Source organism: Papaver somniferum, chromosome 4 (assembly GCF_003573695.1).
Source record: "Papaver somniferum cultivar HN1 chromosome 4, ASM357369v1, whole genome shotgun sequence".
Taxonomy (NCBI): domain Eukaryota; kingdom Viridiplantae; phylum Streptophyta; class Magnoliopsida; order Ranunculales; family Papaveraceae; genus Papaver; species Papaver somniferum.
The window spans coordinates 24240620-24258448 of NC_039361.1; the positions used below are offsets into that span (position 1 = coordinate 24240620).

Genomic DNA, 17829 nt, shown 5'->3' on the forward strand with positions numbered 1-17829 from the left:
TTTATGAAACAGTAACTTTCATTAACACTCGGAAGTACATTCGATACAATTTATAGGATAATGCCTCAAATTTACTTTGTCACAGGAAATCATGAAATGTAATAAGCCAGAACTCCCGTTTACAGGATACATATCCAAAGTGCAGAATAATTTATGACCTAATAACCGGAATAGCTTGGAGCCTGTTAGCCTTCACTAATGTAATCCCAAATTCGTCCTCCATATCCAAATCTCTTGGGTTCAACCCATTTTCCAATTTCCAGTCAAATGACTGTAGAAGCGAACCCAACATTGAATGTACCATCCTATGTGCTAATGGTAAACCAGGACAAATCCGACGTCCAGATCCAAATGGAATGAACTCAAAATCTTGGCCTTTGTAATCAATTTTGGAAGCTAAAAACCTCTCAGGCTGAAAAGAAGTTGGCTCCGTCCATGTGTTAGGATCTCGACTAATTGCCCAAGAATTGACAAGTACTTGGGTACCCTTAGGGATAACGAAATCGTGGAACTTAAAATCAATTTCTGCCTTGTGAGGAACTAATAATGGAGCTGGTGGATGAAGGCGCAAAGTTTCTTTCACAATTGCCTGCAAGTAAGGAAGTCGAATGATATTTTTTTCTTCGATAGGTCGGTCTTTGCCAATGATGTTTGAAAGCTCTTGTTGAGCCTTTAGCATCTTAGATGGATTACGAATTAGTTCAGCCATTGCCCATTCTATCGTGGATGAGGCAGTATCTATACCGGCAGAGAAGAAGTCCTGATTCATGAACCATTTTGTAAGATTTGTCAGAAACTATTGTGGTCATAAAAGGAAGAGGAAATCTAATTTTGGTAAGACATATCTAAACATGGTTTGTTGAAAATTTGCAGCCACAAGTCATTATCTGAAATTTTTGGAGTCATCTAAAACAAGACTAAAATTTTGCCAACTTTTGAGTCATATTTGTGGGCTGCAAGTTCAAGCTATCAAGCATGCTACTATATGCAAAAATTCACAGCAATACCAAGGAGTAATTAATTATAAAGTAAAATGTCAAATAACAAAGAAAACTAGCACCAACCATAAGTATAGCTCTAATTTCACGCCGTTGAAGTTTAATCCCATCAGTGCATGGGTCGAGAATCATGTCAAGCACATCTCTTGAAGTACTACTCTCTGTCTCCGCAGACTGTGATAACAACAACTTCTGGTCTATTATCTTATCAAATATCCCATGCAGTATTACAAAATGATTCTTCATACGACGTCTATAGCCTTGAAGATCCAAAAATTTAAGAATCGGAAAATAATCAGAAAAATTTGGCTTGCTTACTTCCGTCATTACTCCTCTAATAGCAGCTTCAAAAGTGGAATCAAAATCTGAACTGAAACCAGCTAAATCAACTGAAAAGAAAGTATTTGATAGCAAATTTAGAGCAGTAGTATAAGCAACTTGACCAATGTCAACCACAGAGCCAGAGCTTGCGCTTCGGCGAACGTGACAAATAAGGTCATTTAACTTTTGCTGCCTTAAGTGTTGATCTGAATCAAGCTTTTGTGGTGCGAAAATGAGTGAATTTGCTAATTTTCTAAGATTTTTCCATTGAGGAGAAACAGGTAACCATATCATTGAAGTGTTATGATGATCACATACCTTAACTGCATCTAAGACGATTCTACTTGAAATAGATTGATCATGCTTTTGAAAAATTTCTTTGGCTATTGTTGAAGAAGAAATGACAACTGCGGTTATAGAACCGAGTTTTAAGGACATTAAGGGTCCGTAAATTTCAGCAAGCCGAGTCAGTGATTTGTGAGGCTTTTTTCCGAGCTGGAAAAGGTTTCCAATGATTGGTAAAGAAACCGGACCAGGTGGAAGATTTGCATGCGAAGATATAGTAATCCATGAACACATTTTAAAAAATGCACATGAAACCAAAATCCACAGAAAATAATTCAGGTAATCCATCTCTTTTCTCTCTCTCAAACTTAAAATTCTGATAACAGTGAGTGAGAAACACAACATGAGAGCACTGGCCCCTGGGAATTCATATACGTAGAAGAAAAATAAATGGTGGCGCATAGTGAGAGTACCAATTCATATTGACTCTTGAGCAAAACGATAGTAACCACATATCGTGGCCTCATAAATCATATTCATGTACCCCATACACATGGATAAGGGTTATCGCTAAAAATGCAGTAGTAGGGTCTATAACACGTCGCCGTAGACCAAAAAAAAGAAAAAGAAAAAATCTGTAGCCGCCACCACCACCACCACGTCATCTCCTACTGTAAGGCTCTCAAGTGACATTGCTCAACCAGAAGCAGCAGCATGCAAGAGGGATTTTATGGAGGTGAGTGAATAAGTGATCAACAACTCTGCACCTATGATTAGAATGAGTTCTAGGAGGAACCAAATGTGGACACAATATAGAAAAAGATGAACTTTGGATTTAAATATTGTTTATAATTATAAACACCAGTAAGACCACAATTAAACCCTTTAGGGAGTAGATTAGAAGGTTCTGAGAGAGGGATTTGTTGAGTTGAGGATCTTTGGGAGATGGGTTTTGTTTGAAATTAATGGGAAAACAAGCAATAAAAATGAAAGATTGGAATGAAATATATGGTGATGATAAAGGGCCTTGATTGAATGAGAAAAGAAGAAGTTTGAAATTAGCAAGCCAAGCTATAAAGAAACCAATGATACCAAGGAGATGGATTGATGAGACTGACTGGGAGGATTGAAGTGAATCTTAAGAATCCTTTTGGAATGTTTCTTGAGATCAAGTATGAGTAAGTTGAACATATAAGAATGGTAATCCATATGCTTATTTCGGGTAGACCATCAAAAGCAACATCAAACAATTTTTTAGTCTGAGTCCACTGACGTGTATTTAATGGTTAAGAAGAAAAATTATAGCATAGACAATTTGGCCAATTAGTCTTTAACTAGATTTTTTGTCCGTGCTACGCCCGGGCAGCTTCTCAAACTTGGTTCACCAATTTAATCTACAACTACAAACTACAAATACAATGCATCAATGCCTCTTTCTTTGAACCATATTTTGTATTTTGTAAAGCTCGGCTTCGCCTCGTCCCAGTCCCCATTTGATTTGGTAAAGCTCGGTTTCGCCTCGCCCCAGTCCCGATATGATTTGGTAAAGCTCGGCTTCGCCTCGCCCCAGTTCCGATATGATTTGGTAAAGCTCGGCTTCGCCTCGCCCAAGTCCCAATATGATTTTGTAAAGCTCGGCTTCGCGTCGCCCCAGTCCCGATATGATTTGGTAAAGCTCGGCTTCTCCCAAGTCCCCATTTCTTGTAATCTTATTAAAGTTGCTAGAACTCTGAAATTCACGTGTGTCTTGATGAGAGTATAATCATTCTTAAGAAATTATGTGTTTTGATTAGTTAGGAGTCAACTATTCTTCATATGCACTTTCCCATTTAACAACAAAATGAACACCGGCCTCGCTAAACCACTTCTGAGATATCCTACTCATCATGTTGTTGAACTTCCATTAAAAATATAAACAATTATAATATGAAGAAGCATATAAAAATGACATTTAAGAAAACATTGAGACGATGAAAAGCACCGCCATAATGCACTTATACTCTGTCTCTTCAACTGAGAAAGGAAGTGGTTCAATAGAGAACGTGAAATTATCCGGTAGCTTGATTGAGTGGTTTTACACTGCAAAGTTCTCTAAATGATAGTGTCATTGCAAAATCGAATGCTTTGGCAACTGGTACTGCCACCTGAATCCCCCACTTGTGTATACTGAAAATTGACAGAAAAGAATTGTAAAATCAAATATGTTGTGGTAACTACATGAGATAAGATTATGAAGGTCCGACTCTGCTTCTCATTAGGAACAAAAGGGCACCACAATCTAGTATACTTGGAAACTACAATGTGCTTTCTAAGTTGAACAGAGATACATTCAGTACCTACGTATGATACATAACATGCACCGCAACAAATATGAAGGAAATGGTACGACAAAACCAAAAAGGTGTGCTTTGTCACAAACTCTGTATACAAAAAAATAGGTATAACTAAATGCAATTTAACCGAAAAATAAGAAAAATAAGCTCACATTTAGAGCATGAACTAAAACATAATGTGTATACAAAAAATAAAAAAATAGATATATATTTGAGTTAGATAAAACCAATTCTCCGCTTGTGTGAACCTCTTTCAACAATAATGTTTTTAGGATTCATGACTGTTGGGTCATGAACATGTAACAACTACACCGAGAAGGCTAGCGCCATATGTTGGTGCTGATTTATACATAGTTTCTCATCGTTCCCATTCTTGATGTTGCGTAATGCTTAAGCTTTATTATAGACCTCATCGTTCCTTTGTATCTCCCTTTACTGCTGTGGATGGGCGTCCTGATAAATTAAATATACCGACAACTTTCCAGTTCACCAAATATATATGGACAATGAAACGAATGACTGCCACATAAATTACTTTTGGAAGCTAGCCGAGCAGCAATATCAACTGGAAAGGCATTAGTTTTCCCGGCTAGAATTGGGTTAGAATTAACATGTCTAACTGGGTATAAGGATTTGTGCAAGGAACCGTAGACGTACAAATGCTCACCAAGTTCATATGTGAGCAGCAATTTCTCCATTTATAGCATGAAAAGAGTTCAATAACTATTCCTTTTTCTGTCCTATGAAACAGTTAATAGTGATTCACAGTTTGCATAAGTAACAGGACATCATCAACCTAACCAATGTAAAATACGCATACCTTAGTTCTACCCTTAACTTGAAGGTATCGCACAATTCGTTGGCTTCCACATCATGAGACTTAAAATTTGGAGGGCCTAATCTTGAGCTTTTGTTGATTTCAGCTAGCTTGAGAACTTTCTTAAGCATTTACACAAAAATATCCTTAAACAAATTTCCAGATTTAATATACTGCCAAGTTTATTAGCTGAACGACAGAAGCTAAACATACACACAATCAATGAATAAGAAAATTGGTAACAGTTTACTATAAATATTTGATAGTAGTTCATCTACAATATCTGGTACAGCGAGAAAATTTGGAGGCACAGGTAGTTTTTGTAGAATGTACCACTCCTAAGAAAATTATCCTTTTGCATCAAGCTTTTGTTTTTTCTTTTATCCCCGCGGGAATTCCTTTTAGGATTTCCAGAACCTTGCAGTAAAGAATGCCACATTAACAGTTTAGTGTTCTATTAAAAGTTGCAAACAAAAGAAAGACTATTCAAACAAATTCATTATGTACAAATTGAATGTAGTATAAGCAAATAAGATAGAGTAAAGAAGAAAAACTATTGAAGAGATGCTTTAGACAGTATATAATCACAAAACCTATATTTATTCCTTGTAGACTTGTTGTCCATGTTTTCAGGGATTTTGTGTAGTGGAATATGCCCAGGTCCTTCGTTCATCACCTATGAGCACATAAACAATAATACTTGGCTTTCCATAGACATGCTATGGTACATAAGGGTGCTTTTGACAGAGAAAAAAACTAATGAACAAAAAGGAAAATAGGAAGAAACCGTGAAGCATATGATCACTTGACTTGCAAAATCAGAATGTAGTTTACCTATACGTCCTTCTCCCACGCTCGACGTGTTAGCTCTTCTTGTGTCAAAAGCTCGGAAAATTGAGCGGTATCATTAGCATCATAAATTGATCCAGGCCTCAGTCCATCACCTATTCATAAAGCCACCTCAATATTGATTACGGATGTCGAGGATATCATCCCAGTGCTCATAAGCGAAATTCTCCCTGTAATAAGCCAAGCACTATTTTGGTGTGACGAAAAATCGTACCTGATGAAAACAAAGCTGCTTAATCTATGCGCCTCACTTCTTTGTACTGTTTATAGACTCATAGAATCAAAGAGACACAAACAAAAGGGTTAGGGTTCGGTTCGCAAACAGAAAAATCCGAAATAAAACGAAATAAAAACAACTATAACAAAATAAATAACAAACAACTAAATCTTGTTCATCCATCATCTTACCTTGAATACTTGTAATCCCTAAGAATGCATCTAGACTTCAAGTTTGATAACGCCACAGAGTTCATCCTTCAACCTTGATCAAGTCTAACTAATTTCTACTTGATCCAGTTTTGTTCATCTCACCTGCACATGAAACATAAATTAAGGTTTACGTAAAGGATTGTTGTGATTGTAGAACATAAATTAGGGTTTACGTAATTACTGTTCCAAAATCTGTAAAAGAACCAACTACCAACAATCAAAAAAAATATAAAAAAATAAAGGATAACGACGATGAATTAAACATAGAGAAGTAGAACAGGGAGAGGTACATAATGGAAAGCCTTAAGCTTCTGGAAAGTTTATGGTCTCTGGATTGTAGGATTGTTCTCTGGATTGGATGCATATCATTAGTTGTTTGAAGTCTGTACGATCTCTGGATTTAGCTTTTGTTGATAAGGTAACCGAGGATCATTCCAACAGGAATTCTGACCAAGTAATAGCAGGCTAGGTTCACATAATCTATGACACTTTGCCATCCAGCACCAACAGCAACCCCCTGCAAGTGAGTTTTAACGTATCGAATCAATAAAATGTGAGTTTCAAAGTATTGGATCATAGTATCTGGACAGAGCCGGGGCCTATGGCACACACCAGAATCCATTGCCCCATTGATGTAGCTTCTCTGGTAGCAACACCAACAACATCTCTGCAACTACCCATTGCCCCATTGAATGTATAAGTAATTCTGAAATAGAAATTCAATTGAAATTCATAGGGAAAAAAATAGAGAAATATTTGAACCTGGAATATTTTTTCTCGATTGATTTCTTCATATGGTTGCAAATCGATCTCAACCCAACTCTTATCATCATCCAAGAACTCTCAAACCCCCATCTCCGATTAACCCATTCTCATTCTTACCGATTTAGACTCATTCTTAGCTGCTCTTCCCAAAACCAAACCCTAGATTACCCCAAAACTAAACCCTAGATTATAATAGAAATCCTGAGATTAAACCCTAATAAAATCATCAAAATCTTGAGCTACAGTATTAAGATCAAAGCAAAGAGGATAGGAAAAAGTCAAATTCATACCTGGTTAAGAGTTATCGTTTGTGTACCTGTTGAGATCGAAAGAGATCATGGCTGAATTCAATTTACCTGTTGATTCGAAATAGAACCCAATCCTCCTCGAAACAACTACTTGAGATTGACACAAGGTTAGAGATTAGGGCTAGGTTATTGAAATCAAAAGATTACGCAAGATTAAAGATTCAGTGAAGGAGACGAAGAATTTTTTCGAAATCAAAAGACAGAGTTGAGGAAACGAAGAGTTATGTTTTTTCTTTTTTCTTAGGGTTTGGTATGTGTTTTTTTGGTTTTATGTTTTTTGGACGAAATTTGTGGGGGAATTCCTCTTTTTTCTCTCCTTTCAGGAAAAGTGAAACAGAGCAATTCTGTGAGTGGGTGAGGATCATCGTTGAACGTGGAGCCTAATGAGCTTAGGATTTTAAATGAGTGAGATATACGCGTCCAAAGTTATTAGGTCCAACCCCACTGGTCCAGACGTTAAAAGTCGGTACTTTTTATTTTTTGAAATAAACTCGTCTCATGCAAGCAAGTTGTTCAAAATTTCAAGCAAAACATTCCAGAAATGAAAAATCATAATCTGTTTGCAAGAAAATTTATTATTCGAATTTTATTTCTGTTTATCATCTTATTACATGGATTACATGTTCAAGCTCAAGAGGTTTTACTAAATTGTGATGCTAATACTCACTATACTTCTGGTAGTGAATATGAAACCAATCTTAAAAAATTTCTTCTTCCATCTTTGGTTTCAAATGGTTCTATTAATGGATTTTTCAATACTTCAGTGGTAACTAATGCAAATAATACTGTATATGGACTTGTTCAGTGCCGCGGTGATATTTCCAAGGATGCTTGCAAAACTTGTTTAAATGAATCAACTGCTGTTGTCATTCAGAAATGTTCGAAGCATATAGATGTCGATATTCGTCTTGAAACATGTCTTTTAAGTTACTCGAATACTAGATTCTTCGGATTAGTTGATAAAAGTAAGATTGGTTGGAGTTGGATTCCGGAAAATGTAACTGATCCGGTTTTATTCAATCATCAACCAGGTATTTTAATGAATAATCTCTAGTCTAACGCTACGTTGAAATCGTCTAAGTTTGAAGCTGGATCAATGGAGTATAATGACTTCAGTAATATATACGGTATAGTTGAATGTACTCGAGATTTATCAAGAGATTCTTGTACATCTTTCTTGCAAGATATGATTAGTAGAATTCCTGTTCATCTTAATGGATTAAGAGGAGGACATATATATACTCAAAGTTGTTTTCTCAGATATTATGATCATTTATTCTACGAATTAGCACCACCACCACCACCATCAGGTCCATCACCGTCTGATTTCGGAAAAGGTATTACTTATATTCGTGGGCTGGTATTTTTCTTTTGTGTTTTAAGCTAGGATTTGTTTTCTACTCACGTAAAAAACTTGAGCTTGCTCGAATTTGGATACAGTGACAGATCCGTTGCCTGGGCCAAAACCATCACGTACAAATACTGTTGCAGTCGCTGTTCCTGTGGTTGTTGGAGTTTTGTTGGTATTAGCAGTGTGTTTTTACTTCTTAAGGAGAAAGAGAAGGGTGACAAATAAATTTGATATTCCGGGTAAGCTTTTCAGTTTTTGGTTTAATGTTAATTTTGTTGTCATAATATACATATCAAGCCGGCGAACAAAATTACACCATTTTTTATATTTCTGTAGCTTCCACGGTTCAAATCGAAAATCAAGACTCTTTGCAATTCGACTTGGTTACAATTAGAAATGCTACAGATGAGTTCTCTGATGCTAACAAGCTTGTCGAGGGTGGTTTTAGGGTAGTCTACAAGGTAAGAATTAGGCTTCATTACAAATAAAATCAACAGTAGGCAAAAGTTTGTAAGCAGGGAAATATTTCTTACATTTGACTAAACATTGACAGGGTAAGCTTCGAAATGGGCAAGAAATAGCGGTGAAGCGTCTCTCTGTGAATTCAGGACAAGGATTGCAGGAATTCAAGAATGAGGTGGTTTTGCTAAATAAGCTTCAACATAGAAATCTTGTCAGACTTTTGGATTTTTGTTTCCAAGGCCATGAGCAGATACTCATCTACGAACATGTAGCCAATGGAAGTCTCGACAAGTATCTATTTGGTATATAAGCCCCGTGTCTCCCATTTGTTGTAATAATCACATATTTTCTCATGATGTTGCAACTTCTGTAATTGCCTTTATCGTTTCAGTACTTGGTGCTTAACTAATAATGTGCAGATACCGAAAGAAAAGCTCTTTTGGATTGGGAAAAGCGCTACAAAATCATAGGAGGGATTGCCAGGGGACTTCTATATCTTCACGAAGATTCTCGGCTTAGAATTATTCACAGGGATCTCAAAGCAGGTAATATTTTGTTAGCTGAGGAAATGGAAGCGAAAATTGCAGACTTTGGCATGGCTAAGCTTTTCGAAGTCGATCAAACACAGGGTAACACAAGTAGAATTGCCGGAACATAGTGAGTATTCTATATTCCTATGGTTTATATGTAAGATTTGTGTCTGTTTGGTAAATAACTGACCGCACCGTCTACAGTGGTTACATGGCCCCAGAATATGCATTGCATGGACTATTTTCTGTGAAGTCAGATGTTTATGTCCTGTTTGGTATAGTTTTCAAAAACAGTTTTCTGTTTTTAAAAACAGAGAAAACAGAAAACAGGAGAAAACGCGTTTGGTAAGGACATTTTCAGAAAATGGTTTCTATCTGTTTTCTGTTTTTAAAAACAAAAAAATGAAAACAACAAATTATTGTTTTCTGTGTTTTCTCTTTTTTTCTTTTCTTTATTCTTTTCTTCTTTTCAGAACAAAGTAAGAGATGGGGAATGACTGCAAGTGAGTCATGGCTAATATCACTATCTCTTAGACGAATCTTTACATTTGATCCGATTTAGTTGGTTTTCCTTGTTTTCAAAAACAGTTTACCAAACAATTTTTAGAAAATGAAAACAAGGAAAAAATGGTATGTTTTTAAAACAGTGGAAAACTATTTTTGAAAACTGTTTTTCAAAACTGTACCAAACAGGTTTTGGGGTTTTGCTCTTGGAAATCGTAAGTGGACGGAAGATTTCCAGTTTCTATGAGTCAGCTTCATCACCAGACCTTCTAAGCTATGTAAGTATGAACTTGTTTGACGAAGTACTCCATCCCAATAAGAAATTAAGAAAGAATGGAATGAACACCCCTTTCAGTCTATAATTAACCTCGACGCATTTCCTAAACGCAGTCATGGAAAAGCTGGAGAGATGGTACACCTTTGGAGGTGATGGATACAACTTCATCTGGAAGTTTTTCGCGAAATGAAGTGATTAGAAGTATACACATTGGATTATTATGTGTGCAAGATAATATCGAAGATAGACCCACCATGTCTTCTGTTGTTTTGATGCTCAGTAGCTACTCAATTACTCTAGCATCAACTTCACAGCCTGCACATTTTGCAGGAAGCGTAATGGGATTGAATATGCCCAACTCTTTAGAACAATCTAAGAGCCGCTCAAAATCATATTCTGTAAACGACATTTCTGTTAGCGAGACATACCCAGATAACGGTGGTTTAAAATTACCCTTGCGTGCCTGCATATAGTCATGAGAAATTTATTCTTATGACCCTGGAAAATTATGGGTCTTATTCTTTTGTCCCCAGGGTTATTTAATAAAATTTGCAAATTATTCCAGTGGCTCTGGAATATTATAACCGGTGTGCATATGCCTGCACATAAAATCAGTGTGCATATTACCTGCACACAATAAAATATGAAGAAAATTTAAAAAATTATGTACAGAAATCAGTGTGTATAGTTCATGCACATAAAATTAGTGTGCATATTGTTTGCACACTACAAAATATGAAGAAAATTTAAAAAATTATTTAGAGAATAAAAAATTTCGTGAAATGAAAATTTGATAGTTGTATTTACGCTCGTTGTGTCGCTCTTTCAAAAAGCTTTCCAAATATATAAAATTTATCGAATTCTTACGTATGATTTGTGAGACATGTTATGTTTAAGTTAATATGACGATTATACCCTTAAAGGATATAATTTATCATTTGATAACATCATCAAACATCTTTATCCAAATGACCCTCCTTCTTTTTCAACCTTGCATTTTTAGGGGTGACCCCAAAAGAATTAGGGGCGACTTTTTTATTCCCAACCCATACACAACGTTAAGGGATGTCCAAAAACGCGGAGAATACGTTAATGCCTTTACACAATCGGAAGCTTTTCTGTGTCCGATTAATATACCGCAATCGGAAGCTTATTTACGTGATTATACTACCGATTAAGTGCGTTTTTGTGCCTAACTCATATCTGGCTTCTATAACAATCGGTAGCACTGAGAACCTCACTAAGCTACCGATTATAGTACCTCCAAAATTCCCAAAATTGGTGACTTCGTCAAAGAAGAAATTTTGGGCAACTTAGAATCGGTAGGCAGGTTAACTACCGATTATTCTAGTTCCCAAATTCGAAAAAAATGAGATTTCTGCTAAAACAAAATCTGGGGCAACTGTATAATCAGAAGTCCTATTATCTGCCGATTATTTTAGTTCTCAAATTCGAAAATTTTGAGATTTCTGCAAAAACCAAATTTGGGGCAACTGTATAATCGGACGGTAAGAAGTAATACATCCTACCGATTAGGCTAGATTTCAAAATTCATTACATGAAGGATTTTTGAAAAAACTCATTTTGGGGCAATTATAATCGGAAGGTTGTGGAACATATTAAAATTCCGATTACCGCTGCATCCAAAACACGAACCAAGTGGTTGTGGCTGGCTGTGTACACTCAAAACCTATGAAATATGGCAAGGGTTCGATCTGGGACTCCTTATAATCGGTAGGTTGTTAAGCTGTACAAACTTCCGATTATAACAGGTTTTAAAATTCATTACGTGAAGGATTTTAGAAAAAACTCATTTTGGGACAACTTATAATCGGTAGGTTTTGTAATCTATTTAGTCTCCGATTATGGATACATCCACAACTTAAGCCAAGTGGTTATGGTTGGCTCTGCACCCCTCAGAACCTATGGAATTTGGCCAAGGTTGAATATGGGGCTCCTTATTCAATCTACGGATTATGGCAAGGGTTCGATCTGGGACTCCTTATAATCGGTAGGTTGTTAAGTTGTATTCCCTTCCGATTATACCAGGTTTGAAAATTCAATACATGAAGGATTTTAGAAATAAACTCATTTTGGGGAAACTTATAATTGGTAGTCATATAAGTTGGATAACCTACCGATTATAAAAGGGATTATTAGCCGAAGTATCTACACTATAATCGGTAGGTACAATTTCAATTTAACCTACCGGTTCACCTCTAACCTACCGATTATGGTGTAGGCTCCCGATTATATAAGGACATATTTGCCATTTCGAAAAATCAGAGATAAGGGATAGCTTAGAATTACGTTTGGGTGACCTTTTTTGTCTTTTAGTGTCGCCTCTAAAAATGCCAGGTTTATCTAGGGTCATTTCAATAAAATTGGTTAGTTTTTTTAAAATTGAGTTTTAAGCCAAAGGCCATTTGAGTAAGAAAGAGTGGGGGAGGGTCAAACACTTAATTCCCACTATGGTCATAAATTTGTGTGAGAAAAATTCCCACACCTCTTTTGCGGACGATTGATAAATGTAATTACATTTCGAAAATAGTTTATGGTTTGTTTCACATTATTTTATTCAACTTCATTTTCCGGCATCAAATATATATATATTTTTTGGAACAAAAAAGGTTTAAATTTTATTGATGGCGCAAGAAGTACAAACAAAGAGAAAACAGAAACACTAGAGAAGGCACTATCAAGTGCACAAAGGTGGAGTGAAAAGAGATTCAAAGTATCAAAACACCATAAAAACTCAAGAGAACAAATTTTAAAGCAAAGGCAAAAGCCCAAACAAAAAAGCTAGTTTAACCTACACCGCTACATTCAGTCTACAACAACAGCATTGTGGATTCAGATTCCTCATTGCTGTTGGGGTATAATCATAACTATGTGAAACCCATGACTAATTCTAGACATGGAAAAATATCGATAGGGCGTTTGTGTCTCAGCGCATAAACTGCACAAAATAATACTCAAAAAAACTTCAGCAATGATCTTTGTTACGAGATACTATAATATCTTGTCATACCTTCTCCTTAACTGCATATATATTGAATTTTTTCATAGTATTGTACGTATCTCTTGTACGTATCTTTTGTATATTTTGTTTCCATTTTTCTCGTTGTAATCCTTGTATATGTATTATGGCTTAGACCATCTAATGGATACAATGCAACAGAGATTTTTCTCTCTACCTGTCTAGTTTTCCTCTGATGCTCATGTTTTATCATGGCATCAGAGCTAGGTAAGATCTGAAAGGCCACCTTCTGCTGCAAACAAACAATCTTCTTAAGCCAGCCAGGAATCATTTACTCTTGTGTCTCAACACCTCTTTTACCTTCAGTTATAAACGCTAATCCAGTTACTCCTCTTTCATCCTCTGAAAATCATGTCACGCGAAGATTTTCAACCTATTACTGCAAAACTAGATAGTACTAATTACACTCACTGGTCTTTTCTTATGAAAAGCTTTCTCAAAGGCAAAATCATGTTGATATACATATATGTGACATAAACAAAACCCAAAGATTCTACTTCTATCATCAAAGAGAAGGGAACAGAAACATCAGTAAGTAGTATTGAAACCTGGAAGATAAACAATCACAAGATCCTGACTTGGATTGGAAACACAGTGATTACTTCAATCAGTATGTATCTTACAAGATTTGAAGTTGCTAAAGATGCTTGGGACTTTCTAACAAAAAGGTACCCACAAATTAACTTTGCTCAAAGATACAAACTTGAACTAGATATTCGTTCTATGAAGCAACCATTAGATCAATCGATTTCTGATTTTCACTCTGAGATGTCTGTAATTTGAATCAACTTGCTCTTATGGAGCCAAAATGGAAAACTGTCTTAGCAATATGGGAAAATATAGAGAAGAGACAAGACTGGTTCAACTCTTAATATCTCTACGAGAAGAGTTTGAATCAGTCAGGGGTGCTAATCTTCATCGTTCAGCTCTTCCATCCGTTGAAACTGCTTTATCTGAGCGATTACTGAAGAAACACGCAAACGTATCAAGCCAGATGTAAAGACCTTCAAGTTCGTCAACGCTATTATACTAGTCAAGAGACGATTTAGCCTCTAAGGACTCGATTAGTTTAACACGAACAATAATTAATAGAAATTAATCTAACAACGATTTAGATACGAAACTAATATCATTAGATAGATCTCGAAAAGTTACGTGGAAAGGACTACTCGAACGTGTCAATCGATTACCAGACGAAGAAGAAATCATCAGAATAGTGATAAGGGAAAAATAATACTTTTGCCATTAGACCGACTAGGGCTTCCCTTATCCAATTCAGCGGGTGTTTCATGAACTTCCTTTGGTCTTATCTAGACCGGGTTGAGAAGATAAACTCTATCTCTCTTATTTTCTTTTTTATTCTCTTCTTTTCTTCTTCTCTTTCCTTCTTCCCCTGTTCTTCTTTTTCTACCGACGTTTGAGAGATGAGTTTGAGAGTTCGATTTGAGAGATTTAATTGAAGAATGAGAACATGTTAAGTAGAAGATGATGATGATGTTGTGGTTAATTAAGCACGAGATGAAGAGGATTGAGTTTCTGTTATGAATTGAAGTTAGGGTTTTCTGGAAGATGAACTTTAATTGAGGTTTCGTGGAATTGATTAGTGTATTGAGTCCCTGATGGATGAGGTTTGATTGAACCTCATCCAATCAAACCTTGTTGAATCAATTGAAGATTAGAAGGGTTGAGGTTTGATTAAACTTGTAGATCGTTGTTTGAGGACCGAATCAGTAGTTAGGGTTTCATAAGAAAAGACTCAGAGAAGATTTAGAAGATGTATTGATGTTCTGGTGAGATGAATTGAGATGGGTATTGAATGATCGAGTGGAATTGGGTGGAATTGAAGATGAAATCAGGTTTCAAGTGATGAAGTAATAATTCAGAAAGAAGTTGGGGTTTCCATTTGAACTGGGGTTAATTAATGAGCCTGTGATGGCATGTTGCTGAATTGAATCAAGGTGAAGAGAAGTTTGGTTTCAGTTGCTTCAACAAGGTTAACCTGAGGTAACTTGTTCTTCTTAGTTAACTTAGTAATGTTTATTGATTTTCATTACTGAGTTCATGGGTTTGTTGTTGAACTAAGAGTTGGGATGGAGGTGTATGTGTTGAGTGGACCTGGGGCTTTGAGAATGTTTGATGGTTTTGCTTTGACTGTGTTTGTGTATTTAGTAATGTGATTGAGATACAAAGTAGGATTGAACTGAATAGAATTAGATAATGGAATTGAAGATGCAGTTAGTGTTGGCTGTGAGATAATGTAATTGGAAGGGTTGCACAGTTGAACTATAAAAGTTATCGATGGGGATGCAGATTGTTTTAAATGTTTAATTGGCAGGGAAGAAGATTTAGTATTTGAAATGAAGAACATTTATGTGTTGCTGGAGTTATTGAACTTAAGTGGAACTGTTAATGTTGAGATTCATAGATGCATGGGTCATTGGAGTTGCAGTGATTGGATTTTGAACCGAGGTTGATGTGGGTATTGTTTTGGAAATGAACTGGTGGTGTTGTTTATGAAGATGAATGATGGGTTTGTTACATAGTTTAGGGGAGTTGCAAGTGATGGTTGTCAGTGGAGTTGGTTTTGGTGGTTGTGTTGGTTTTGATAGTGAATGTGAAGCATTGTGCTATAGTTACTGGTGTAGGCAGTGTGTGTATAGGATTGGGAATTGAATAGTTGCAAATGAAGGTTGAGTTGGTATTTCTGTTGAAGTAAGTGGCGTTGTAATACTGAGAATGGTGATTGTAGAGTTGTAAACAGTGATTGCTGTGAAAGCTTGGAACTGCTGAACTGCAGGTAGGCTATAGTTGTGTTTATTGTAATTGAATTGTTGAATTCTATTTGAATAAAATGATGTATGTATAGTTTGAATTTGAACTTGAGTTAGTGTTATAAAGATAGAGTTATAGTTGTGTAAGAACCTTTGGCATGCCTGACTGAACTTACTCAGTCTGATTTGGTTTTGTTTAGCTGACTCAGTTGAATCGTTTTAACACACTGAGTTTTTCTTACCTTGACCCGAATTGACTCAGTTGACCGATTCCTATTTGACTTTGACCTTGACTGTTGACCTGACCTTAGACGTTGACTGTTAGAGACCTGTTGAATGTTAGACTGACAGTTAATGACTGTTAGTTAGACTCTGGTGGACTAGGCTTTAGAGTAATGGATTTGGTTAGTGGACTTGGGCTTATGGAAGTTTTCGTAATTAGATGTTTTGGACCTCTTGTGGTCTGAATTAGACATTGGTTTCTTCTACAAAGTTGTAGATATTCATAAGACTTAGCTAATGGACTATAGAATCAACCTAATTGGAATACTAAACCCTTAGTTATGTTAAAGGTAGAGAATGAGATACCATAATGAGCATAGAACCATTAGATAGTTCACTTAGCTTATAACTGGAACTTGTATGATTTATGTTATGAGCCTTGTGTGAGCCTTTTGGCTATACTCTTAGAGTGCTTGTATGATTAACAACTAGTTATTAACAACAATCGGTTCAAATGACGAACCAGTGGATCGTGGATCTCGAGGTAGGCGTGGCTTGTCATCAAGAGAGGTGGGAATAATTTTAACTCTTCTGAAACCATTGTTGTCTCTTTTACAAAAGTTTATGTTTAACAAACTCATGCATTGTCTGTTCGTGCATTGCATGCATTGTTTAGTTTGTGTTATGATTGTTCTGTTGTTTCTTTAATCTTTCCATGAATAAGAAAGGACTTGTAATGTATGTCATTATGAATTGTTATGGGAAATAAGAATTTCCACTTGTGGTATATAGGATACGCTCCTTCACATTTATACCTATTTACTTTCAGCTTTTATGCATATTAGGTGTGGAACAATCCGGCATCAATATATTATTAGGTGTGGAACAACCCGACATTATTATTATACATTGTTTGACGAAGGAGTTTGTCCATATACATATTTGTGTATTTCCAGTGATTTAGTCACTTTGATATTTGGGAAAACATGTATTGGTTTCCAAATCTTGCTCATGATTTCTTTAAAGTTAAATGTTATTCCTGCTTGGCACCCCTTCTAGGGATGATGTGCTCACCCTTTCCCACTTTCAGTTTCAAAGACAAATCAGAGTTGCGCAGCGAAAGCTTCAAGGAGTTGAGTCTGTTTGTTAGATTACTTCCGCTATGTTTATTATGTTGTATATTTTATTTGCAAACCAATGACTTTTTTATATGTATCATTTGAAAGGAGTTCTTGTATATATATTTCTGAGCGGGGCTAGTTTTGGGTTAAGTTTTGTAACAGATTTCTTAATTGAATGTTTAATTAAATGATTTAGATTCTCAGTGCCTCTTTGTTTAGTTAATCTCTTGGATTAGTTAGCTGCTAGATTTGGGGGCGCTACAGTGTTGGTATCAGAACTCACTATTAGATCTTATATGGGAAAATATAGAAATAGCCAGTGCCAGTTAGTGAATTAGATTAGTTTAGAACTGGGTTGGGTTGTGAGATAAATCTTAATCACTAAAACCTATCAATAATTAAAACATTTATTTGATTGATTGATTTGTTTGTTTGGTTATTTGTTT

The 17829-nt window shown here is 36.0% G+C and overlaps 2 protein-coding genes and 1 long non-coding RNA gene across 3 annotated transcripts; 1 reads left to right on the top strand and 2 right to left on the bottom strand.

Moving 5' to 3' along the window:
- On the bottom strand, window positions 1-2775 carry LOC113274967 (geraniol 8-hydroxylase-like). Its single transcript, XM_026524394.1, has 2 exons — window positions 1065-2775; window positions 1-760 (listed from the first exon to the last, which is right to left on the bottom strand). The coding sequence occupies exons 1-2, from the start codon at window positions 2064-2066 to the stop codon at window positions 152-154; spliced, it is 1611 nt and encodes a 536-aa protein (XP_026380179.1). The 5' UTR covers window positions 2067-2775; the 3' UTR covers window positions 1-151.
- Window positions 2776-6282: 3507 nt separating this feature from the next.
- LOC113274969 lies at window positions 6283-7098 on the bottom strand. Its single transcript, XR_003323348.1, has 3 exons — window positions 6795-7098; window positions 6645-6699; window positions 6283-6549 (listed from the first exon to the last, which is right to left on the bottom strand). It is a non-coding gene; the product is annotated as an uncharacterized LOC113274969 (long non-coding RNA).
- Window positions 7099-7646: 548 nt separating this feature from the next.
- LOC113272190 (putative receptor-like protein kinase At4g00960) lies at window positions 7647-10702 on the top strand. The gene is made up of 9 exons (XM_026522074.1): window positions 7647-8136; window positions 8239-8442; window positions 8546-8695; window positions 8793-8917; window positions 9010-9220; window positions 9338-9575; window positions 9653-9723; window positions 10142-10230; window positions 10343-10702. The coding sequence occupies exons 1-9, from the start codon at window positions 7647-7649 to the stop codon at window positions 10700-10702; spliced, it is 1938 nt and encodes a 645-aa protein (XP_026377859.1).
- Window positions 10703-17829: the final 7127 nt, after the last annotated feature.

Coding starts and splice junctions, on each gene's coding strand:
- LOC113272190 (XM_026522074.1), top strand. CDS start 7,647: ATGAAAAATCATAATCTGTTTGCAAGAAAATTTATTATTCGAATTTTA. Junction 8,696..8,792: donor AAATAAATTTGATATTCCGG/GTAAGCTTTTCA, acceptor ATATTTCTGTAG/CTTCCACGGTTCAAATCGAA. Junction 9,221..9,337: donor TCTCGACAAGTATCTATTTG/GTATATAAGCCC, acceptor AATAATGTGCAG/ATACCGAAAGAAAAGCTCTT.
- LOC113274967 (XM_026524394.1), bottom strand. CDS start 2,066: ATGCGCCACCATTTATTTTTCTTCTACGTATATGAATTCCCAGGGGCC. Junction 761..1,064: donor AAATTAGAGCTATACTTATG/GTTGGTGCTAGT, acceptor TTCATGAATCAG/GACTTCTTCTCTGCCGGTAT.